This window comes from Pleurodeles waltl, chromosome 8 (assembly GCF_031143425.1).
Source record: "Pleurodeles waltl isolate 20211129_DDA chromosome 8, aPleWal1.hap1.20221129, whole genome shotgun sequence".
In the NCBI taxonomy this organism is placed as follows: domain Eukaryota; kingdom Metazoa; phylum Chordata; class Amphibia; order Caudata; family Salamandridae; genus Pleurodeles; species Pleurodeles waltl.
The window spans coordinates 656,590,812-656,616,612 of record NC_090447.1 but is presented as its reverse complement, the minus strand read 5'-3'; the positions used below and the strand labels follow the sequence as shown (position 1 = coordinate 656,616,612).

General features: G+C 41.1%; 1 protein-coding gene across 11 annotated transcripts in view; it reads left to right on the top strand.

Annotated features, from left to right (window-relative positions):
• The window catches only part of DMD (dystrophin), a 6,960,831-nt gene that overhangs the window by 6,884,090 nt on the left and 50,940 nt on the right, over positions 1-25,801 (top strand). For all 11 annotated transcript variants that reach the window (XM_069204760.1, XM_069204753.1, XM_069204756.1 and 8 more), the window contains 2 exons: positions 2,413-2,656; positions 4,205-4,328. In XM_069204760.1, coding sequence (XP_069060861.1) covers positions 2,413-2,656; positions 4,205-4,328 — 368 coding nt within the window. The remainder of the gene's footprint in view (positions 1-2,412; positions 2,657-4,204; positions 4,329-25,801) is intronic.

Below are 25,801 nucleotides of genomic sequence, written 5' to 3'. Positions count from 1 at the left end.
TGGAGGTGGTGGAGGTCCTAATCTGCCAGGGCAGTGCTGCAAGCAGCCCTAGGGATTACAACCTAATTCTTCACCAGCAGTTTAATGGCGGTAACACCGCCATGAAAAGGCTGGGGGGCACAGGTGCAGGGGGTCCCACTGGCCAGCACTATCGCAATGTTTACTGTCTGCTTTGCACACAGTGAACATTACGAGGGTGGTGGTGCACCCTGCTGGTGACAACATTTCTGCTGGCTTAATTACGAGCCAGAGACAATGCTGTAGCCTGTTTCCCTCTTAGCCAGTGGACAGAAATGTAAGTTTCTGCCCCCGACCTAGCAGGAAACCCATAATAGCTCTACGCAGCGACAATCTTGTCAGGAGTTTGGCGGATGGAGTTTTCAGTCCACCAAACTCATTAGGAAAGCCCTTAAAGTCTAAACTGCAAGTCAGCCAGTAGTGTTAAGCAAGAGTGCATCATTTGTCCATGTTTATGTAATATTTAGGTCTGAGATTTGTCAGATCACATTTAAACATGTAGATTCGTTCTCTCTTGCTCGAGACATTCATATTTCACTCTTAGCCTATGCTGATGATTTAATTCTAATTGATCCAATGCCCATTGAACCGCAAAGATTACTTGATGTGTTGTTTATAACTCTGGTCTGTTTTTACCTTTGTTGCCGAAAAAGTCTAAGATGAAGGTGGTGCCATTTTTATACAAGCACAGAGTGGCTTGTAAAAGAATGTTAACTGGAGTTAGAATCAGAATAAAGGTACTTGTGCAGCAGATATGTTTTGTACTCAATTTTTAGGAAAAGCAAACAATGCTTTTTTGCCACTCAGGCCTGACATTTGAAAATCAAGTATACACACCTACTTTGGTCTGTTAGTGTATATCTTCATTAGTAGTCCGGTTCCCGAGCACGATTTAACACAAACAGAAGAATCTGCTTGCAGTTGGAGTTATATGATTGGAAGTGAGTTGTTAATGCCCCAATTTGAAAAATGTATCCAAAAATTACCACAGTCTTCCTGGTCAAGTGTAGCTGACAAAGCATAGGTAGATTCTGGATCCTTGCAGTGAAATGTTTTCTATCATAAACAAGCCAAAGTTAGTTTTGCCTAAAACTGGGTTGGTGTACAGGAAGACAATTATGTTTTTCTGCCCATGCCCTAAGTTATTACAGTAGAACTTTGGCTAATATATTTCCATCTGTATCAAGTAGTGTAATGAATTTGTATTGTAATGGGTTGGACTCATCTTTTTATTTAACATTTGGTAAATATTCCCTTTTATTAGTAGACATGTTATTTTTATTAGTCTTTAAATCAGACCTTTACCCTCTAAGGCATTGATGTGAACCACTTAAACACTTGCAATAGCTGCATCAAAATCAGGGCCACAATGGAACGTGCTAGAGTGTAATATGGTATACTATCACTGAAATGTACTCTATGTAGGGTAATTTAATTAATTTGCATCCTCATTGTTTATAAAGAAAAGATCCTTACGTTCCTGGGATTCCTTCATAATAATTCAAGTCCAACATAGACATCTTGAATAATTTTATGTTCGTTCTTTTATTTTCATCAGTTCACTGACCTATCATTTCACATATAATGCCCGAAATTGTAGAGAACAATATAATCTTAGAGATGATTGTAAGCAGTTTTGGCAATTTGCCAAGTAATGTAAAGATTCTCATGATATACATTTTGGTCCCTTAGCATGCCATTCAGAGAGAGATTCATCCAGGAGATATCCAGAGAAAAAAAGGAGACCTTGCAGTCTTCATCTCACACCCAGGCTACTTGTTTTCAAAGATAGGGGTTCAGTCTTTGCAACGTTCCTCAGTTTGTGTTCTGAGATTTCTTTTGTCTTTTCTAGTGATGGCTACATTCTGAAATCAATACATTGGCAAGTTTGATCCATTTGCCAATATGCCCATTGTCCCCTATTTTATGCAATCTAAAAGGTAGCCCTTTTCCAAATCACGTTTGCTTACTGTGAAACAGATAGAAATCTAGTATGATATGCATTATGTTATGTTCCAGTTCTCAAGAACAGTACTAGATCTACATGTGTAAGATGCACATTTGTACTTTTCTCACAATATCTTATTTCCCAGAAACAGAACGATTGTGAGGGAAATCCATACAGATTTTGCAACTTGAAAGTACAAATTGACTTTTTCACAAATGTCCTACTAGCAATGACAAACATTGTGTGTGGTTCCTAGATTGTAGGGCAAGAACATTGCTTTAATGTTTTTCGTTTTCATGGTTTGTACCAATGATAGTTGAGCAAGTGAGACTTAATCATCATTTTTTAAGATACCCATCCTGAAAAAATAGCAAAGTAGAATACAATAATTATACATTAGTTATGCAGAGCGAGACTAAAGTAAAACTTCACTTTCGTTCCAACAGGAACTTGCAATCTGAGTATGATAAGCTAAAGGAACAGCATGATCACAAAGGATTGTCTCCACTGCCATCCCCTCCAGAGATGATGCCCATCTCACCTCAAAGTCCTCGAGATGCAGAACTCATTGCGGAAGCCAAGTTACTGCGCCAGCACAAGGGCCGCCTGGAAGCCAGGATGCAAATCTTAGAGGACCACAATAAACAATTGGAGTCCCAGCTACACAGACTGAGGCAACTTTTGGAACAGGTGAGAGCAAATATGACTAGAAACATACTTCTAAGGATTGCCAGGACTTGTGGGGCAAGCAGTATGCTGATATAGACATATTGGAAAAGAAGACATAAAACCATGAGTATTAGGTAAAATAGATCTGTGGGTAGTTCTTAAATTGTTACAGCCCAAGAATGTTTGATGTGAGCGTTATAAACTCTGTGTTGCAGTTTGAAAAAGGAGAGCTGCATATTATAGCAGTACAGACTTACACTTTGGTAGGTGCAGTTCCAAAATAAAGAGCACTAGAGTATTGGTGATATTACAAAGAACAGTTTACAATGCGTATAATTAGTCACCACACCACACAGCAAGCTAAACACAAATGGTCAAGATTGGGGGGAAAAAGAACCGCCATGTTCTCAATTAGCAGCATTCAAAAATAAGGTATCCCTCACCAGTTCAAATAGATCTTTCAGATTATTACCTATAAGCATGACTTTTTGATACTTTGAAAGTAGTGCCGGATCCACAATCCAGAAAGAGCAGATATTTACATTTTCTCAAAATCTTTTTAACAGCTAAAAGTTTGATGACTAAGTTTCCTCAAAATGATGACAGGACCATTTTTAAGAAACACTTTCAGAATACTAGTCAAGGGAAATCATTGAACTATTTGCTTTAAAGTAAGGTCTAGTCTGTTAAAACCTCTAACCTATCTGTTGGAACCCAAGTGCAGAAACAAAACATATAACTCAACCTCCCCAACTACCAATTCACAACTTACAAACCAAACATAACTCCGAATCCAGCAATTTGTGTTAAAGATTTTCGCCTATGTCCGTATTCAGGTCCAGTTTTATCATGCCATTGAGCTGCATGTATTCATGATACTCTAACAGTTCATCTGACAGTCCTTCCTTTACTTTGAAAGAAGAAAAACTGTTCTGGTCCTTTCAACAATTTGGGAAAAGACCAAGTAAAATATTACAGGAAGCAAATATTTTTTAAGCAATAAATACATCTCTGACCATACAGACATTATTTGAGAGAGCAAAGAGACAAATGAGTAAAGCAGGAGTGTCCATTCGTATTTAGTCAAAGGAAACCTTCAAACCTTGGGAGCAACATCTTTAAACAGAAGCAATTTGGATCAAGTCCAGGAATACCACCAAAGTTGTTTATTGCTCATTTGTATAGCTAAGTTGTACAGAATGAGAGCAGAATCATGGATGCCAACGGATTAGCAAGAAATTTCTCTCATGCCAAGGGAGAACAGAATGCAGAAAGCTGCACAGTTTTATTATTCAAGCCTTTATTAGCTGTCGTAATAAAAGGTCGCTCCAGTGGTTTAACTTTAAAAATTTCATTAGAAATTAACCAGGGTGCTTTCACTGTATCCTGAAACCATAAATGTGTAGAATATAAATGTTAGTAGTCTAGCTAGATTGACTCAAATTAATTTCATGAAGGCCTTTTCATGATCATTTCACCAATGTCAACCTTAGCTACATCAAACCCAAAGATGAAGGCTGAATTGTGGAAAGCGATGAATTATAAATGTATTTTTTGTGTCTTTTTTAGCCCCAAGGAGATGCCAAGCTGAATGGTACATCACTGTCCTCCCCTTCTACCTCTTTGCAGAGGTCCGACAGCAGGCAGCCAATGGTGCTTCGTGTAGTCGGCAGTCAGACTTCAGAATCTATGGGTAAGATAGATGTACAGAATTTTAAACCAAACAATGATACGTTAAAAGCATGTGAGCCTAGGCTTAACTGCATCATTTTTCAGAGAATGGAAAACGTATCATACTTGTTTGTACCAGAGGTCAGAGAGATCTCACATCGTGTGGTAGCAGTGAGCTCTGTGTAGAATGTAAAAGAGAATTCCCCTTTAATGTTTTACTCATTTAACATGTAAGCAGGTGAATATTGTGTTTTGTCTCATGCCACGTTTAGTTCATACAATGTTTTCATTTTGGTTATTAATCACATTCATATTTGTATGATATATACCATGAGCATGTATGTGATGTGCTTTCCATTGTTTTCAGGATGTGAGTGGAGGGCTAGTGCATTGGCCACTCTTTTGAACTTTCTCCCACCGTGAGATTCCACTGCACATAGCCTTTGGCAAGCACAGCAGGCCTTGTACATAAGGCTTTGTTTTTGTCCAAGGCTTCCACCAGGCCCCAGTGCACTTTGAGTCAGTTTTAAATACACATTTGTCAGCCTTGTGCAGTAGGTTGTTGGCTCAGTACATACCTTCCAGACCCTGTGCCAATTTAATTTCTTTCTTTTAAAGGGTCTATAAATTTTGGACCTCAAAAAAGCTTTGGGAATTGGTTATGCCATTGAAAACAATTGGGAATTAAGAGTCCTCATTTGGATATGTGGATCCCTAAACACCAAATATTTGTTTTTAGAGAAGGCTCTGCTGCCACACACATTCCCTGTGGCAGGAGATGCCCTCCATGTCCTTTTATGTCATCCACACAGTTATTATCGTGACACTAAATCTCCAAATGGGCAATGCAGGACACCTTATATCCTCCCGAGTTGTTCTTACATCATAGGATCCATACTCAACCACCTATCCCTTAAATTGCTTAATGGCAACCAAAACAACATTTTCCAGTCATCTCCAGCCCATCAGATTGGATGTCCATCCAGTATAAATATGTTTAGGAATATTAACCGTTGAATCCTCTGCTGATCTGCAGATAATTAGCATTGCAAATATGCTGAAGATAAACGCTTTGAAACAAGCCTGATGTATTTCTGTAGTCCAAATACCTAAAACTATGAAGGGGAAATAGGCATAACCACAAAGATAATTTCTAAGTACAATTCAGTATTACTGCCAAGTTTGGGTTAAAAGAGATTAACAGTTTTTTTCTGTTTCAGAGAGCAGAATTTCAAATTGCATTTGATATGAGAAATATTACTTCAAGATTGCCCAAAATAAATAAACCTCCCAACCTTCCCATGGCAGGCTTGACATTTTAGATAAAGGAATTACGCTGGGCGTGCTACATGTTGGCCAAATTTCATATATTTTCTTGAGGCATTGCTAAAGTCTTTAGCAAATGTTTCTTTTGGATGGCATGAGCTGGAGAGATTAGGATGGGACTGCCATCACTTTCCCTAAGTAAAATATACATAGTTTGGGGAACCTAAGAGACTGGTGATTTATTTATGATTATAGTTTTCTGGAATTTTTAATCGATTCAGAGCCACTTTTCGTTGGTTTTGGATGCAGTAGTTGAGGAATTTGTAAAAGTTGTAAACCTACTGCCATTAGGGTTTTGCTTCATTTGGAGTAGATATACAACTTTGTTATGATTTTTTTTTAAAGTTCCATTTTTTGGGGTGTAAATTTGAGAGTTTCCAGAGTATGAATCGGCATTCAAAATACTAAGAAAATTGTTGATTAGTCAGGTATTTCAACCTAGTCACTTTCCAACCATTCACACTGGTAAATGCACCATGATGGTTGAGTTTAAACTTTCGTAAGAATAGTTTGCATCTTAAAAAGTCCATATTTTCTGATTCTTTGAATTAGGATATAGAATCTAGAATACATTCCGATGCACAAAAGCATTTGTGGATTAAACCACTTGAGTGTACTTGACATGGTTCTGTTTAAGAAGATATTGAAGTAAAATACTCACATAAGAGTATAGTAGACATGTTGTTAATTAGGGTGCTCCATACTCCAGTTACTGAACAAAGTGTGAAAGTTCGAATGATTTGGACATTATTTATGAGCACTGACAAACTGCAGATTAGGCAGGAAGCATGAAACGTAAATTTAAAAAATCTTTACAACAAATCGAAAAGTAGCTGTAATAAACAGCCTGCAGGAAGACTCGGTCGAGCCCACTGAGTTTACAGGCAAACTGAGACTTTACAGGTAGTAAGGATGTCATTTTTTAAAGCACTATAAAATTGCTCGCAAGATGCATAGAGTATGAGACCAAGCCATTTATTCCATGTGACGGCCATGTTTATTTGCTCGCCTAAATGTAAAGGACAGGGTCGGATTGGGGTGCAAAACAAGTCGCCCACATTTGCAGATCACAACCTTTAATGAATCATTGTGTCGTTACCATTAGAGGCTTATTTCGGGGAGAAATTTGTGGGAATTATGCTTTTTAAAGTTTCAAAGGTATCATCCAAGACTGGAAACACCAATATTGTATTACAGATTGCCCACTTGTCTTCTGACACTTACCTTCACGTCAATAATGCTCTCACCCTCAGGTCCCTGAACGCATTGCTCTCTCTTAGATCCCCAGGCCCTTGCTTATCCTCGGATATCTGAAACCCCTGTCAGGACATACAACTCCTGGCAATCCTTAGAGATTCTCAGTCATTTAGGTCCCTGAGCCTGCAGCTCACCCTCAGCTTCCTGGGGTTCGTGTCCACTCTGTTACCCAAAGCCTTGCTCACTCTCTGATCTTAAAGGTTCTTGATTGCACCAGTGACTCATTAGCTACCTGCTTTAGAAAACCTTGACATTTTCAGAAGAAATTCTGTGGATTTCTGTGTATGTGAGTACTTTGACTTCTGTAGTCTCCAAAGGTGACTCGGGGAAGGACCTTGTGCTGGCTCTGGTAGAGGACAGACCAAAGGCCTGATTTCGATTTGGGTGATGATAAAAAAGCCACCTATTTCTGGAGAAAGTGTTAAAAGCAGAGGAGAATTGACTAGTGGAGTTTCCTTTACCATAATATCCATTTTGTGACGGAAACTCCATTGGTGGGTCCTGTTGTGAAGCACTTCCATTAAGTGTTCGTCAACTTCCAAATCAGGCCAGGGACTAATGGACTGTCCGAGAACTAAGGAGTGTGTATGAGGCACTAATCCACCTGTTCCTTATTCTCACTGACCATGAAACTTCTGACCTCCTCTGCTCCCTCCACACTTTGTTTCATCATTCAATGTACACTCTTTCTCTATTCTCCTTTCTCTCCACTTCTGTTTCCCAACCTACACTCTCCAGCCTTCTCACCACTAAATCTTTCCTTTCCCTTCTTCTGTTTGTCTCTTCGCCCTTCTCCCTGCCACTCGTTTCCTTTTCTCTCTTATTCCTTTTCCTTTTTGTCTCTTCGCTCTTCTCCCTGCCTCTCATTTCCTTATTTCTCTTTCACTCGTTTCCTTGTTATCTCTTCGCCCTTCTCCCTGCCTCTCTCTCCCTCTCTCCCTCCCTCCCAGGATGGAGGGTGAATGATCTTTTTTTATAGCAACACTGCCAAAAAAGCTCATTTCCTTTTAGCTGTTTCTATTCCGATCTTTTTAAAATTGCAAAGTTATTTAACACTTTTGTGGTGCTTGGTATTTTTTCTTTCATGCATTGCACAGTATTGCATTGAAACTCCAACTATCAGTCAGAGACAAGTGGCAGCAGGCACTTGCAGCTTGTCTGCCCAATCCTTGTGACCTGCTGGGGGGGACAAAAGCCTCCTACCCACACCGAAGACTTGTTAATTTAGTGCCCAAAGGAGGTGCACCACATTTTGTGGGTGCTTCAGCCACCCTATTGTCATTTGTCAAGCAACAATTAGTGGGCCTAATAAACGGCTCGCTCAGACTGCCTCTCACCAAAAGCTGCAGGAGTCTTTTGGGTAGGAAAATCTGCCCAGGTATGTGGAGCTGCTTTATTGACAAATGAAATAAATGGGCCACTAGCTCTCCTCTGTCACAGGCCCCTTGGGCACCGGCCAAATGCCTGCCTTGCCAATCCGACCCTGGTAAAGGACACTTTGTGATAAGAATTTACTAAGACCACCAAAAGTAGAAAGAGTTGGGTCTGGAGATCAATTTTGTTCCCAGGGCCGGACTAGAAACCCAAAGCAGCCCTGGCAATTTGGTCAGACCAGCCTCCGAGTGGGGTAGGGGACTGCAAGTGTGAAGCACTTCTGCTTTTGTTATTGGAGGCCGATATTGCATCACTGCTGCAAAACTGGCCACAGTAACAAAACCAGCAACCACAGCTGTAAAATTAGCCCCCACCCTTCCAGCCTCCTGGGGAAACACCCAATGCTCGCTACAGCCAGTCCGGCCCTGATGTTTATTCCCCCCTCAGGCCCGAAATATGTGGAACAAACTGTTGAAGGTAATTAGATTGAACAAAAAGGTTTTGGCTTTCAGAAAAATGATCACAATCATTTTATTGTGATCACACCATTGCTGACTATTCTACCATGACATCGAGCGCTCTGATGCCCCTGGGTGAGCAGCACTGTAGGAAAATGTTGAAATATGCTTAATTTCATTGAATCATTAAAGTGACTAACAAAGGTAGTTTGACTTAAAAAACGAAAAGAGATCTTAATATGATTGAAGAAAACATTTTTCTTATAAGGAAACACAATAGCATATTCTGCGTAGTTCGCATTGCGTATTTGTCTGAATGTATCACCAACATAAAGTGCAAGTTAAAAAGTGGATTAGGAACATAATAATGTATGAATTTGTTCAGTGGGCTTCGGAAATTCAATTTAGTCATCTAATTAATTCCAGCCCCATTTAATTTCTCCATGTACAGTGGTAAAATATACGTTGGTTTAATCATTTATTGGGCAAATTAAGATATGGAAGTGAGGTGGAAGCTGTAGTCATTTTATGAAATGAGTAATCCTTGCCTGAAGATCATATATTAATTTAATCATAATACGCCCTAAAATTAATACTTTAATAATAAAGCAGACTAGCTTTTTAAAATCTAAGTAATAATTTTTTAAAGAAGCAGATTTATGGTTCTGTTGCCAAGGCCCCAGTCACACTTAGAGAACTTTTTATAGACTGCAGTTTATTTTTCTGGATGTCCAATAACATGATTAGTGGTAATGTGAAACCAAAGGGCAAGACGTTTATGATATTGTCATTTGTCATCAGTATTGAATGCCTGCAATGTTGTTCTGAAATCTTGACACTTCCCCCTCACCCCACCCTTCCCTGCCCTCCATTGTTAGGTTCACCAATGGAAGTATTAAAAGAATAGTTGACCTTCTCCTCCCCAACATTAGAGAAGACATCAAGTGATTTTCACTTCTGGAGGGAGTGGGGGCATTGGAAGTAAATTGAGCCAAAGTTTCACTCATTGCATACCACTTGAGCTTTGTCCCTAAACCTCGCACTCATTTTTTGCACCCACATATAGAGATTTGGATTACACCTGTGGTCAAAATGGGGGTGATCTGAGAGCCACGAGGAGCCCATACCTTTTTCATTTTAGAAAAACAGTTCTCTACTTTTTGTGGAAACACAACTGTCCTGGAACGGTCAATTCAAAGCGTTGAAATTGTTTGAATTGAAATGTAAGACAGGGAGTCTCCTGTTCTGTGACCCCAAGATAGGGGTAGACAAGTAAACACGCCTTCGCTCCAGGGTGCCAGCTGCCTGAAATACACATAAATGTGTGAAGCTGGTTAATCTGCCAATGTGAAGGGTGCCTGGAAGTGATATTGGCTATAATTGATGCAATCACTTGAGGCTTCGTGATGACACAGTTTTTCTTTCTGAGAGGTACTGTGAGGGAGCTACTAGTTAAGCTGTGAAGTGTGTGCTTTCAAAAGACAGCTATGAGAAATGCACTCCGTACAGTTTGAGTATTTCTAAAAACTATATTTTGGAAGCACTTTTTTTCATCGTAAACCTTTCTGCGCATTTTGTAGCAGACTTTTTGTGTCATGCAAGTATAAAATAATGCCTTACATATTCGCACTGCTGTGTGTCTCAGACTAGTACCTCGTAGCACTAAATATACACAGGTCACTATTCTCCACTGTACAAACCAGGATTCAATTCTGTGGCTGTCTGTCACAGTGCATTAACTAATAGAGGTTTCATAATGTGCGATAGTGCATTTCCCACTGATTAAATTACTTGCACCTAATTTTCATTTAAGCTGTGTATTGTTTTATAAGTAGTTACCAGTGGGTGAAAGGCTGAATTAAAGTTACAGAATATTTTAGTTTTTTAGCCATGCCCCCACTCACTCGCTTCCCATTGTGCGCAGCATCACATGTCCCATACGTTTGTTAATGGACATTGAATACTGTTCGCACCTTTCCTAAAATGAGTACTTCTTTACTTATAAATTAGAGAGCAGAGGTGCAGTAAGACGTTGGATGCCCAATGGTTGTCTATGGTAGTTGGACTTTGCGACAAGTAGGCTGCAGGCTCTGGACAGGAAGCCACTCAGGGTCAAGAAGCAGGTAGGTAGTAGACTTGGGGTGTTCAGGGACATAGGTGCACCATTGGTCCTCTTCTCCTGTGCTCAGGGGCGATGGATGCAGGGGTGTCTTTGGGCACTGGAGTTTCTCACCCTAAGCACTCATAGTCAGGGATACTGGTGTGCTGAGGCTGCAGGCGTTGTCAGGAAGTCCAACAGGGGTGATCCAGGGCAGACTTGAGCTCCTAGGAAGCGGGAGCCGTCATTGGCACCATTGAACCTCCTCAGATGGAGTGAGGGGCGATGGGTGCAGTGGGTGCTGGAGTTGTCGGGATACTTCTTTCCACAAGGCTGTAGGGGAGGCATCTGGTGTGAGTCTAGGATTGGTGAGACCACCCTGGACTCTGTCACTGAGCAGCTGGGAACCCATGTTGGCGCCATTGATTGGCTTCCTCTGGTCGGGTGCAGTGGTCACTTCAGGTGTAGGGTCTTTGGGGTTCCAGCAGCTGCAGAGTCTTTTCTTTGGAGTTTCTTGTTGCAGGGCATATCCGGTGCTCATGGAAAACTTGAGTCTTTATTGAAGGCTGGAAGAGTTGGCTTCTTGGGCAGAGTACTTTGAGGTCAGCAGGCAGTCCGGTGTGGTCAGCTGTTTCTTCTTTTTCCTCTTTTGCAGGTGGAACTCTACTTTGTCCTCATCTTCATCCTCATCTTTGTAGGTCGTCAGGATCTGAGTTCTAGGGCTCAGAGGCGCCTCTTAAATCTCAATTTAGAGGAGTTACAGGGAGTGCTAGGCGGGTGCCAATGGACTGACCACCCTTAGGGTGACTGCACCCTTTTTATGACCACTTCTGCTGGGAAGTGGCCATAACCCTGACCCTAGCAGCCCAATTCCTCTCAAACAAGATGGAGGAATTTAAAAAGTGGTGCCCACTTCAGCTCGTCTACCTTAGGGGGGACTGGCATGAAGTGACCACTCCTCCTAAATTAACTAATTTTCTCACCTGTGCTGCCATCAAAAGTGGGATCAGGACATGCGGTTTGTCATCTCTGCCATTTGGAGAGACCTGGATCGCATTGGAAAGGTGGCAAAGCCTTTAAAGCTTCTCGCCCTGGAATGTCCATCTTTACTCAGTGAGGTGGTAATATCTCTGCCCAGTGCAGGTGTTTGTCTCGGACCCTTAAGAGCACCGGCTCTCACCTTGGGGGCCAGAAACACATCTGTGGTGGGTGAACTGGTCAGGACCAGTCAGTCAGCACACTAGTGGTTGGCAGGATTTCAGGGAGCACCTCTAAGGTGCCCTCTTCGTGCAATTATTAATAATTCCATCACTAGGATCAGTTAGGGTTTATTATGCTGACATGTTTGATACCAAACATCCGAGGATTCACATAAGCCATTGTGTAGCTGGGTAATTCACAATGACCAGTGCCCAGCACATGCTTTTAAAATGGCTCCCCTGTCCATTTAGTGTGTCTCTGGATTGACAGAGACATAGCAGGGGTATATCTGCTTGTGCATATATGCCCTCATGTGCCTTGATGCACCCTATCTTCGGGGTGACTTACACCTGGCACATGCAGTGACTGGGAATCTGGCACACAGGGTGTGTGAAGGTCGTGTTTTCAATTTAGCCTGCACCAACACACTCAGTGTGCAATGGCAGCACTGTGTGGGTTGGGTGAGGGGTCCCTGGGGGTGACACAACTGGTGCTGCAGCCCTGAGAGACCTTCCTTAGAACAACAGGCCCTAGGTACCAGGGGTACCACTTACAATGGACTTACAGTGGTAACTAAAGAGTTTGCCAATTGTGCAAAACAACTGTGCAGTTTTGGAGAAAGAGATCAGGCACTGGGGACCTAGGTAGCAGGGACCCAGTGCACTAACAGTTGAAGCCATAGAATCAACCAGGCAAAATGTGGGAGCTAAACACGTGAAAAATAGTGCTTTCCTACAATATGGATGAAGGAAAGACTGTTCAGTAAAGCTGAAGAAAGACTTTCTATTAGGTTTGATAACTTAATGTGGAGAAAGAGTTGACAGAAGCAGTATATAGATTTGGAAGATAGGGTAGAAAAAGAACATCAGCCTCCTCATTGTCAGAATAAGATAAATTTTTAGTCAGACATTCCGATAACATATTGCACTCAGTTGCTTATTTGAATCTGAGTATGCTAAACGGCGGCATTTTGTGCTTTGGAAAAGTAGAAACAGAGTAATTCGCATTTCTATAGTTAGTGAATACTATCTAAGTGTTGTGCGTCCAAAATATCTCTCTAGACATTATCTTCCATACAACAAGATGCTGGAAATAAAATGTAACCTGTACAGCACTGTGGAATATTAACTGGGGTTGGTTGAGCACACGCCAGTTAAGTGCAGCCTTGTTCCCTTTCTCAGTTATGCTAAATTGTCCCATCGTCGGAAATAAAGCAAACATCCATCAGAAGCTTTGCTATCCAATGTTTGATGAGCAGTACATTATCTGAAAAGGGTTCCGATTATTGCTTCTTGTTGCGCTCATCATAGACAAAGATTTACTACATACAGTGGCAGAGGGAAAAGTCTACAGATTTTGAACCTATAGCTAACCATAATTCAGGGGTGTTGTCCTATTGACTGTTTTGCAGTTTTATTGAACACATAGAAAATGTCCTGTTTAAGTTCATGATATGTGGTATTCCTAGGTGAGAACTGTTTATAATCATATACAAACTGACTTGTTGTGTCCATCTATGGCAGTGGCTCATATTGTGTGTTCTGCAGACCCCTGTGGGTCCACGGCACCTTTTCAGAAGTCTGAAAAACCACACGACCGCTAACTATTATTTTCTGTCAATAAACATAAGCATTTTCAGCTGAATTAATAAAGGAGGCCCATCCTACGAGAATAATGGTTTCATTGGGTAATAATAATACTTAACTGTTACTATATTGCCTCCCCACTGTGATAGACATATGTATTAATAAAAGCCCTAAAGATATGTTTTAAAAAAATCAGAAGCATTTTAAAAACATTTTTAGTCAGAAACTGATTGCGAGCTCAGGACAGAGCATAGTGAATGTGCACAGTCATTGGTTGCTTACAAACATGGTCTGACCTGAACTAGTAATCCACTTCTGACTCAAGACACTTTTACATTTCTTATTTTCTAGAAAAATAATACGTCTGCACATTTAGAGAGACAGTGTGCTAGTGTTCTAATTATTCAGTAATTTGCACACTTATACACAGGTAGTCTGCCCAAAAGGCCATTACAGACTCCAGGTATCTACACTTCCTATATTGAAAAGAGTCATGCCGTCACATTATAGCAGAGCTGAATTAGTTCCATGAACAGTACCACTTCCCAGTTTGCAGCATGCCCTTCAGCATAATGAGCATGTGGTATTCTAGCTTCTCTGCAATCACTGTCTTTGTCGCTTTTTGACGCAAAGACCCTGCACTCTAGCTTTATCAGTGCCTAATTTGATTGAGGGTCCATCCAGTTACTATACCTGTCTCATCTGCTGAGAGTCCTGATTTCACTTGGCTGCCTATTGATTTGTGAATACAACCTCAGTCTTTCACCTATGTGAAGTCCCTCATGTTTAAACATTCAGTTGCAGAGGAAAGTAGATGAGCTGTGTTCATATACTGTGTGGTTCCAGTTGTGATTCAGTGGGGTCTGCATAAGTCAAAAGATTAAGAACCCCAAATCTTTGGTATTCACCACCGCCTTCTGTGATGGCCATCTCCACCCAAAGAGCAGTGTTCAGAAATGTAAGAGGAGTGCATACATTTAGTTGAGGTGTAGTTTCTGGAATAGAATCACTGGTACATGGTGGAGGCAACACAATGGCATTATTTGGTAAAGTGAGACCAATTCATAGCACATTAGCATCCAGATTGGCAGATTGATTGAGGTGAAAGCAGTTGGCAATGTCGTGGTGGTTGGAAGTGGAAGAGATGATCGAGACATTGCAGTGACTGTTGATTCCTCTCTTTGCTCCTGACATTGACGGGCCGGTCACACACCTACGTTTACCAATGCCACAAGAGACTAGTTAAGAGTTTTGCTTCACTGACCAGCATCCCCTCCAAGTAAATGGGTAGATTTGACAATGTGCTAGGCATGCTTAAAGGGCTTTGGGGGGTGGGTGGGATTAACCATGCCCCAATAGAGGACAGTAGACCTTACGATCCTACCCTTCTATACAAAGCAGATGAGACTTCACAAATGAGCAGTATCAGAGATGTTGGATTAACGAAAAAGTAACAAGGGCCCATACACTGATTGAAAGGAGGGAATAATTAGAAAACTTTGCTATTTCGTACAAGAAAATCTCATTGGTAGTGCTGCGTAATTTGTTGTTAACCTTCTGTTGAAAAAGCAAACACGTTAAAAGAAATATCTTGTCGACAGCCAGTGCTACAAAGGGTTAAAAGGAGGCCAAAACTATAATTCGGGGCTTACAGTTTCCACCCTTTCATCATACTTCAATATTTCAGATTTGTGTGTTAACCATATTTATAGAAGGATGCAAGGATTAAAATGAAATGAAAACAGTGCTTCACGGGTTGAAATATCTGTTCATTAAAAAAAGGAAAATATATCTCTAACGGCAACGAGGGCCATATATCGAACCTCCCATTAAGCTGCTTCCTTGGATGCCGACGATTGGAGTTATTAGAGGATAGAAATGCATATTGCTTTGTTCGGCATCTGCTAAATCATTGCACAGAGCGATTAAACGTTCCTGGTGCTCCAGTCTGATGCAATTAAACTGTCAGAAATACTAACACTGATGTCGATGAGTATTTTAGCAGCTTCTGATTTAGTTAGCGAGGCAGTCTGCAGCTATTGCCTCCTGTCCGTACCCAGGCACACTTTTGATTGTACTGATTTCAGTGCATTTTCTATGAAAATAAAATTCAACACGAGAATCCGAGGCATGCTATAACAACGAGATTAAACATAAAGATTAGAGCTAATGAAGCATAGGCATCTGTTGCATGAATTTAATTCACAACCATCGATCTGATCAAAAAGGTGTTTAGTGGGCATTACATAAACTTGAAGTGAGTCTATCTTATCTCAGCTTGGAAGAGAGTCCTTAGCAACATGAACTGGAGGTGGAAAACTAGTCAACTGAGATATAAAGCGTGATCGAGAAGCTGCTGTCAAGGAACTAAGACAGATGTATTGGTTAAAGAGAAAAAACTGGAAACGGTCCCATTCGGGATTGCCAGTGTGTATTAGCATCTAGTTGCATGCATCTTAACCCTGACATGTGCCAAGGAACGTGCTCATAGTAAATTGGTGTCCTTGTTACAGGAACCCATTGGTTCAATGACTGATCTGAGCTACTTCGCATGAGAGGAGTTGGCAAGTTTAATGCTGTGTCCCCTTCACTTAATAGGTAGCTGCTTAATGACTTTGATTGGCACGAGGCGGCCATACTCGTAACAGAGCAACCAAACTTTAATGTTGGTTTATTTTTTATGATCATCCTCTAGAATAGTAGCAAGCCCTCCTTCTCTTCTCAGATTGAAAATAAAGAGGGAGTAGAATGCAGTGTTGCTGCAGGATATATCCGAGTTAAAACGTCCTGAATCTGTAATTGTTCATTGTTAACGTTTATACTCTTTCATTGATGAGCATTAGTCCTAAGCTACCAATGGGTTTCACACCATTCATCGGACCAGGAGTTTAGAGGCAAACATTGAAGCAATAATGACCCCTACATATGTGCTCAAAGATCATATTGCTTTGTTTTACCTTGTTCGTTCTAGAGGCAGTGAGTGGGTGCAAAAGTGTTTGGTTGAAGGCTTCATCTTCGTGGATTGAAGGAAGACCCAACGTGTGTGTGCAGTGCCCCCTCTAATGTGGTTGCACAGTGTCCAAGAGGAAGACCAGGCTCCCTACACATTGCTCATCCCTCACAACTAAATATATAACAGGCGAAGCAAAAGATATCAGTCCATTGATATCTGATCCTCTTCTTCATTCCCCAGCCCTTCGGCTCAATCTTTATAATGATAGATGAATTGCCTACATGGATGAAAGTAGAGACTGTATTGCAAATGTCTGTCAACAAGAGATGTTGTTATCAAGGAAAGGCCTAGTCTAGATACCATAAGATTTGACTGACCGTGGCGGCGGGGGTGGAAAAACGAACTATAGCACTTGCTTGTGGTGCCACAATGGTCTCCCGGATGACCAACTGGGAGTCTGACATGGATTGTTGCCAGCGGGCTGAAGAAATGGTTTATCAGAGCAGAGGTTGCCCTAGGAAATGGGAAAAAGTGTGAGACAGTCGCCATACTTACTGAGGTTCCTGAGTATGCGGGGATTGACGTGAGAGATGAGGTGGGGAAGCCTGCCATTTGTGTTCCGCAGGTGGTAGATTGTGATCTCTTCAATATATGATGGCTCCACTGATACCGGTTGTCATTCTCTTATTTATGCTGCTGTCTGCTCTGCTCAAAGTGTACACTGTACGATTAACTCAACTTTGCATTCACTGTACACTGAGCAAAGTTTAATAAGATTTTTTTTTAACTAAAAACGGACAACGCCTAGAAACATTGTCCTATACTTTGGGGTACTTAAATACAGGTACATTGTGCTGAATAATAATATGGTATCCTAAGCATGTTCAGGTGCATCATATTAATTGAGAAGTCTGGATTGTTAAAGTGAGAGGCAGTGGAAGAAAGAGTTCCAAAAGATGGGTGCTGCTGTAAAAAGTATGCTGGGCTGCACTCTGGGTGGCGTAGTCATGGATTGACAAACTTATCTTCTAAAATAGCTCTGCTTTGTCCAATATGTTTGATGTTAATTTATTGTAGTCATCAGTAGAGAAGGTGTCTAGAGGGTGATGCAAAAGGGTTTCAGATTTTCAGACTGTACTATTGTACTTCAAGTGTGCAGTATGTTAAACCAGACATTAATTGGCCTAGGACATGGGCTATTTTGATATTCCAGGATGACCTCACAGACCAGTCACTGATGAAAAGGTGCACAAGCAGAAAGTACACAGACACTACAGCTTCTAAGTAGCATCACAACTGGGGACTACTCCTTCACTGGATCTATACCGAAGGAGAGACCAACCACTTCTCTTCAGCTTCAGTCCCCTTTAATAGCTTATAACTTAAGTGTACCTCCTTACAGTGCTTTTTTATGCATCTGTGTGTGATGAGTATCCATGGCTTAGCCTTTCACTGGTACATTCAGTACAGTACTTATTTCATTTATAAAAAGATTTAATTCCAAACTTCTGGTGAGGGTAGATGGTGGGAGTCAGTGTGTGAGAGTGAGTCTGAAATCCTGTTCAAGTGTACCCATCAGATTGGTTTCATTTTGTACGCACATTTTTTTTTTTTTAAACTCTTGGCCATGTTGCACAGTATTTTGCAGATGCTGTAAATCATCAACAAAGAGCATTGTATCTTTTAAAGGCGAGACCAATTTGGGTTTGACTGTGCTTGTTTATTGGGTAGCACTGTATGCCTATGTTGGTGCAAGCACTCTGAGTTTTGTCATTTTAAGTTCTTTGCCTTTTGTAGTTTATTTCAAGACTCAAGTATTCCGTTTGTAGGCTGGTGAGACGTTAATACATAAATGGATGTGTTTGGTTCTTATTTTGCTTTGTACGTGTTGTCCGTAGGGTTTAGTTTTCGTGTTGAGCTTTAATTGTGAAATCTATTCATTGCATGATTAATGCATGCTTTCTTAGTCTGACAACTATGTCTCCTAAATGTTACATAGCTTTGCTCAGTTTGGCCCTTAAGCTTGACTCCCTCCCTCTTGTTCTTCATTTACAGTTTGTAAAATCAAAATTCAGCCTACCGTAGTGTTGTCAAATCCCTCCCCAAAAATGAGCTGAACTGCAGGGGCATCTGCTGCAAATCTAAAAAAAAAAAAAAAAAGAGAGAGAATAATAATAATAATAAAATAAAAAAGTACCTTTCCCGACGAGGCCGGCCGCCTTGTGCTCCTCTTCTGATGGTGCCCCAGGAGTCCATGGGACACCAGCACAAGGTCCCCATGTAATCCTGGTGCTGCTCTACACCTAGCATGAGAGCAGCGTCAGGATTGGTCTGTGCAGCTTGGTCCATCGCTCTGACAGTGCACTGGATTCTGTGCAGTTTCTCCAACCCGGCTGTGTTGCACAGCCACGTTGGAAAAACCTGTGTGTGCATGTCAGTTTGGCCGGCCTAAGATGTCCAGCCAAACTGACACGCACACTTAGGGCCATATTTATACTGTGTTTGCGCCGGATTTGCGTCGTTTTTTTTTACGCAAATTCGACGCAAAACGAACTCCATATTTATACTTTGGCGTTAGACGCATCTAGCGGCAAAGTTCATGGAGTTTGCGTCATTTTTTAGCGTGGACACCTTTCTTGCGTTAATGATATGCAAGGTAGGCGTTCCCGTCTAAAAAATGACTCCGAGGCATGTGCGCTGTATTTATACTCCCGGGCAAAACTGACGCCCGGGAGTGGGCGGGTCAAAAAAAATGACGTCCAGCCGCTTTTGCGTCGTTTTTTAGCGCCTGGTCAGGGCAGGCGTTAAGGGACCTGTGGGCTCGGAAGGAGCCCAGAGGTGCCCTCCCATGCCCCCAGGGACACCCCCTGTCACCCTTGCCCACCCCAGGAGGACGCCCAAGGATGGAGGGACCCATCCCAGGGAACTTAAGGTAAGTTCAGGTAAGTATTATTATTATTTTTTTTTTGTGGCATAGGGGGGCCTGATTTGTGCCCCCCTACATGCCACTATGCCCAATGACCATGCCCAGGGGACATAAGTCCCCTGGGCATGGCCATTGGGCAAGGGGGCATGACTCCTGTCTTTGCTAAGACAGGAGTCATTTTAATGGGGGTTGGGAGTCCAAAAAAATGGCGCAATTCGGGTTGAGGCGAAAATTTTGTCTCAGCCTGACTTGCCCCATTGTTTGACGCCCAAACTCCATATTCCCCTACACCGGCGCTGCCTGGTGTACGTCATTTTTTTTCATGCACACCAGGCAGCTCCGCCGGCTAACGTCATTGAATAAATACGGCGCCCGCATGGTGCTTCAGAATGGCGTTAGCCGGCGTTAGATTTTTTGACGCACAACTGCGTTGGCGCAGTTGTGCGTCGAAAAGTATAAATATGGCCCTTAGTGCACTCACTCCACTCCACCTCCCCCACCTGTGGCCCAGTCCTGCACCTCCCTTCACACACTGGCTCAGCTGAGCCAGCAGTTGAAAAATAAAACAAAATATAATTGTATTTTTCATCTGCTGGCTCTTAGCCCGTGGGCGATGCTCCTTCGCCATTGCGAAGGAGCCGTGCCTGCTGAGCTGGTGATGGAAACGCAATGGTTTCCAGAACTCTGCCATTAAATATTACTTTAGATGTCCTGTGTTACGCATTACACATATTTTCTCATTTTCTGGAAACATTATCAGTATAGCATGCACGTTGTCTTGGTATAATTTTCTTATAGTTTCTGTTGAAATAAATGTGTGCCACTCTTTTTCTGAGTTAAACTCATTTTAATTTGTGTTATGAATCAACTATAACCTTTTGTTCTACACTGTATTGCAGTCCTGTGCGTTTGCTTAAGGAATAGTGTGATACATTTATTATTACGATATTACAACATGAAGTTGCTCTTAACAGTGCATGACACCCCTATGGATTTGCACAAGACATTTCCCATTCGGGTCACCAGCTTCAATCAGAATCAGATGAGTTGTGACTGAAAGTCATTACTGCCAGGCGGCCAGTTCCCTGTGGAAGATGCTCACATCACAAAACAACATGGCCAACTAAGCTGAATGGAAATGATCTACAACATGAACTAGACGCGCTTCTATAGTGGTGGCCCCTTCAGGGCAGGAGTGACGCACACATTCTGGAATTCTGCTGCCCCTTATTGCCTTTGGAAAACATTAAAACTACCGAAAGAGTAGGACAAATACATCTTAAGAAACCTATTCTGAGTATTTTGTTTTCAAATCTCTGCAATTGCTGCAAGGAAAAGCATGGGTGACCTACAACAGGTTAAAACACGAACTCAGTTACTCTGTGTGTGTGGTTCACCTTCCGTTTATGTGCTATTGATATTAATATAGACTATTTTTTAAACTTTTATTTTGAATATTTAATTTTATTTGTATATTTTTTTCACAATACATGTATTATTAATGTTCTTTGGCAGTTGAAGTATTTTAATGGAAGCAGTTGAAAATGAATGGTTTCAATGCACTTTGTGGGCTGCTCGGTACAGAATACTGATAATAGAATGAATGTGTTTACTAGTACAGAACTGGCCATTGTTAGTCAGTATTTAGTGGTACAGAGATTTCCACGGGCTTACACACAAACTGTGAATTTTCAGATCCAAGAGTCTGTCATTAGAATAGCTTATTGTTTCAGAAGTAACAGCTGAAACTGAAGTAGGATAGGATAGTCTCAAGATTTATGTTTTTATGAGAATGTATGATTGATTTAATAAACCCTAGAATATACATTCCTTTGTTAAAGCAAACAGAACCACAGCAGTAACCAAAACAACCAAGAGTTAATACAGTTAAACTTAAGAATATCTGTGATAGCCAAGCCTTTGTGTTTCGAAACAGGATAACACAGAAATGACTCATGAGAGACAGGTTCTATTTCTATATTAGCAGCTTTAAAATAATGGGCACTCCAATAACATTTAATAGCACTTAATTGTAAATCCAATGTGTAAAGGAGGGCCATATCCATATATATTGTTTTCATGATACCTGCATGAGGTAAATTAACCTACAGTAAATCTAAATAGAGTTTACTTAACTAATTGAGATTATTCTGAAAATATTGTATGTATGGACTATGCCTAGTGAGCTAAAGATGGGTACACAACCCACTCCCACTGAATCAGAAATAAAATATAGGTGTAATCTTGGACAGTGATTTGCCTCTTGACCTCCAGGTTAACTGTACAGTTATTACTTGTGTCTGGATCATTAAATCTTTACGGAAAGTCTTTTTGTTCATCCCACTATTAGCGTGCAGACTTTTGTAAAGCGCTTCACCTGGATATTAACAACACAGCACAAATGAATCTGCAAATGGTGCAAAATGCAGTGGCTAGACTGACCCTAGACATCCCTAAACACCATTCGGTCTCTAGCGGATTACTCAGACTTCACTGGCTACCAGTGAAAAAGTGCATTATGTTTAAAGTCCTGTGTCTCGTTAATAAAGCCCTGTATAATGCAAATCCCAGAAAGATTTCAACCATGTTTCAATGGTATACCCCCATTAGAAATCTTCGCTCCACAGACCATAACTTGGTTGTGATCTCCAAGTTTTGTAAAAACAAGATGGGGAGGCAGAGCCTTCTCCGTGTCAGCAGCCACTCTTAGGAACTTCTTTCCTCATGACCTAACTTGCCTGAAGTAAATACTCACTTCCGGAAGGCCTAAAAAACCTGACTTTTTACCCTTTAAGGAGATAAGAAGTAATTGTGGAGATTAGAGACAGTTAACTGTCGAGTTTCAGGTCAGTACTATTAGCACCTTGATGCCTTGGGGGATTTGCAAGCTTTTATAAATCTTTTTTATTTCATTAAATATCAATTTTGAAAACCAAACCTTAAATGTAAATAATGTATGAATAATCTTTATTGTCCAGTTAATTAAACCATTACAATGGTGTGCCATATATTGCCAGCGTAAAATAATTTTTTTTTAACCTATAAAAAAATGCATAAATATTACACTTATTAAATAAATACAGTATAAAACCACAACCTTAGTCCTTGTTTGTCCCCCTCCTGTCTCATCGTTCTGTTCATTTTCCTAAAAATGTCTTCTCGGCCGTCTTTAATGTTTTCACCATATGTGAGTTCAAGATTGGGTCACCTGGTTTTAGGCATGCTATTACTGCTTGTCTGCATGTCCTTATACCAGTTGATTAAAAAACGATTTTAGCAAGCATTTTCTCTCTTGCTCTAAGGCAGGGCACAGACATAAAAGGTGAATCATATTCCTCTTCCCCTATTACATACTCTACAAATTTCATTAGGGTGCTCCTTTTCCCCTGAATAGTCTTTATTATCGCCAGGTAACTTTCCTAGTCGAATATACATAAATTCCAGTCTTAGAACAGGGGACCAGCCTTCTTCGAAATAGAGCTGCTGTCGTAGGCATTTATACTCATTTAGTACTCCCCAGGCATGCGATCTTATCAATAATATTTCTTTGTCCTTCAATAGAGATAGCATCTTGGTTTTGTTCTTTACTACTCTTTTGAAACATGCTACAGATAGGTTACTTTCCCAGCTTTCGTGTAGCCTTAAACCATTTATTGCCTTGTTCAGATGGAGCGCAGCCAGATGCTCACTATTTCTTTGGAGTTCTTGCCACAGAACCTGACACAGGTCATTCCTCTTATTAGTTTTTATTCTATGCCAAGTTTTCATGTAGGCCCCTTTTCTATCTATTGTCTGGTTTATTAGCCCAAACTCCAATCGTATCTGTGTTGGCGATGCGTGTGGAGGTTAGGCGAAATAGCTGTTTATATGTTCTTATTATACTTGTATTTAGACATTGTGCATCGCGCCCTTGCAGTGCCACACTGCATACGTTAAGCTCGGTGCCTGTTTGGCTGATATCACTAATAATAATAATGGTAAGATGCTAGGGCCGTTCACGGTTCTTTTTAGGGTTGAGAGCGCTATGCGCAGTGTTAGACCTTTCCTTTTTAACTCCTCCCTATGTTTGGTAAAACACCCCCGTTCATCAACCGTACTCCCAGGTAGCAATAGGAATGAACTAATTCCACCTGTTCTCCGTTCATGAACCATCTATATTTTTTATTTATCCTACTGCTACATTCCATTACCGTGGTCTTTTCTAAGTTTACTATCCGATCATTTTGTTTTGAGTAGTTTGCTAGCCCTCTCAGTAGTCTTTGAAGCCCGCCCTGCATTTGGCTTATCAGAACCGCATCATCTGCATATAGCAGATTAGATATAGTTATCTGTCCTAATCTCTGGGCATGTGAGTTTACTGTTTTTAGTTCTTGTGATAGGTCTGCTAAAACAAATTAAAAAGATAGGGTGCCAGGACACAGCCTTGCTTTATTCCTTGAAAGGTATCTATTTTTCTTGACTAGACAGACCCATCCCCTATCCTTATCCTCACCCAAGTATCAGTGTACAGGAGCTGTATAGCTTTAAGAAGACTGGATGGAATGCCCAATGCTGTGAGCTTCCTCAATAGTACATTTCGATTTACAGATTCAAAGGCTGATTTAAAATCAACGAAGCAAAGGAACATTGGTAACTTCTTTTGAGTTTGTTTATCCATTAGCAAGGATAATGCTAATATATTACTTTGTGTTCCTACTCCTTGTGTGAATCTGGTTTGATTTAGTGGGACAATCTTTCTATCCATTGCTCGTCCTCGTAGTTCACTTAGAAGTAGGTTAGCAAAATACTTTGCTTCTATATCTTGTAACGTGCATCTCTGTTATCTTTCTTATAAACAGGGTTTATTATAGAACCCCACCATGAATCTGGTACTATCTGCTGTTGTAGCACACAGTTATAAACTGTGGTTAATACTGGTATCCATAAATCTGTGTATGACAAATACAAAGCTTGAGGAAGGCCATTTGGTCCTGGAGCACCGCCCTTCCTGGATTTTAATACTATTTTCCTTATTTGATTCTCCTGGAAACTGTCTATAATGCTATTTTTGTTTTCTGTGCCCCCTTTCCTGATGTCTTCACTTTTAGGCTTTCCCTCTCTAGGCCCTATTACTGTTGGTTTATATATTCGATTTGCAGTTTTCCAGAACTGCCTTGCATTTTTTTGTTTAGCCAAAAATAGAATCTTTGCCCAGAACTCATCATTTCTTTCCCTTTTTTCTTCCCACACCTGTCTTTGCAAACCTTTATTTACTTTACGGAAGATATGCTGTAGATCTTTATTTTGTGGGTTTTTCCTAATTTGCCTTTGCAGTTTGTTCCTTTCTTTCCATAACTTCTGAACAAATATGGATAGTTTTATTTTTTCCCGGGTCTCCTCCACTAGTCTTCCTCGCGGGCCCTTATGTGGCTTCTTTGCAACTCCCTTTTCTCTTATACTGTTTAGGAAAATCCACCACTGTTTAACTTTATTGCCATATCCATTTGCTAGGGTTTTTGTTTAACTAAAGTTTCGGCTATCTCTTTTACTTGGGCGTTCACTTCACTAGACCATATTAGCCTTCGGTAGTTGTAGGAAAGTACCATCTTGCCTGGCATGTTACCCCCATTTTTCACTGTATATATGTTGTTTTAGTTGTATGTGTCACTGGGACCCTGGTAACCCAGGGCCCCAGTGCTCATAAGTGTGCCTGAATGTGTTACCTGTGTAGTGACTAACTGTCTCACTGAGGCTCTGCTAATCAGAACCTCAGTGGTTATGCTCTCTCATTTCTGTCCAAATTGTCACTGACAGGCTAGTGACCATTTTTACCAATTTACATTGGCTTACTGGAACACCCTTATAATTCCCTAGTATATGGTACTGAGGTACCCAGGGTATTGGGGTTCCAGGAGATCCCTATGGGCTGCAGCATTTCTTTTGCCACCCATAGGGAGCTCTGACAATTCTTACACAGGCCTGCCACTGCAGCCTGAGTGAAATAACGTCCACGTTATTTCACAGCCATTTTACACTGCACTTAAGTAACTTATAAGTCACCTATATGTCTAACCTTTACCTGGTAAAGGTTAGGTGCAAAGTTACTTAGTGTGAGGGCACCCTGGCACTAGCCAAGGTGCCCCCACATTGTTCAGAGCCAATTCACTGAACTTTGTGAGTGCGGGGACACCATTACACGCGTGCACTACATATAGGTCACTACCTATATGTAGCTTCACCATGGTAACTCCGAATATGGCCATGTAACATGTCTATGATCATGGAATTGCCCCCTCTATGCCATCCTGGCATTGTTGGTACAATTCCATGATCCCAGT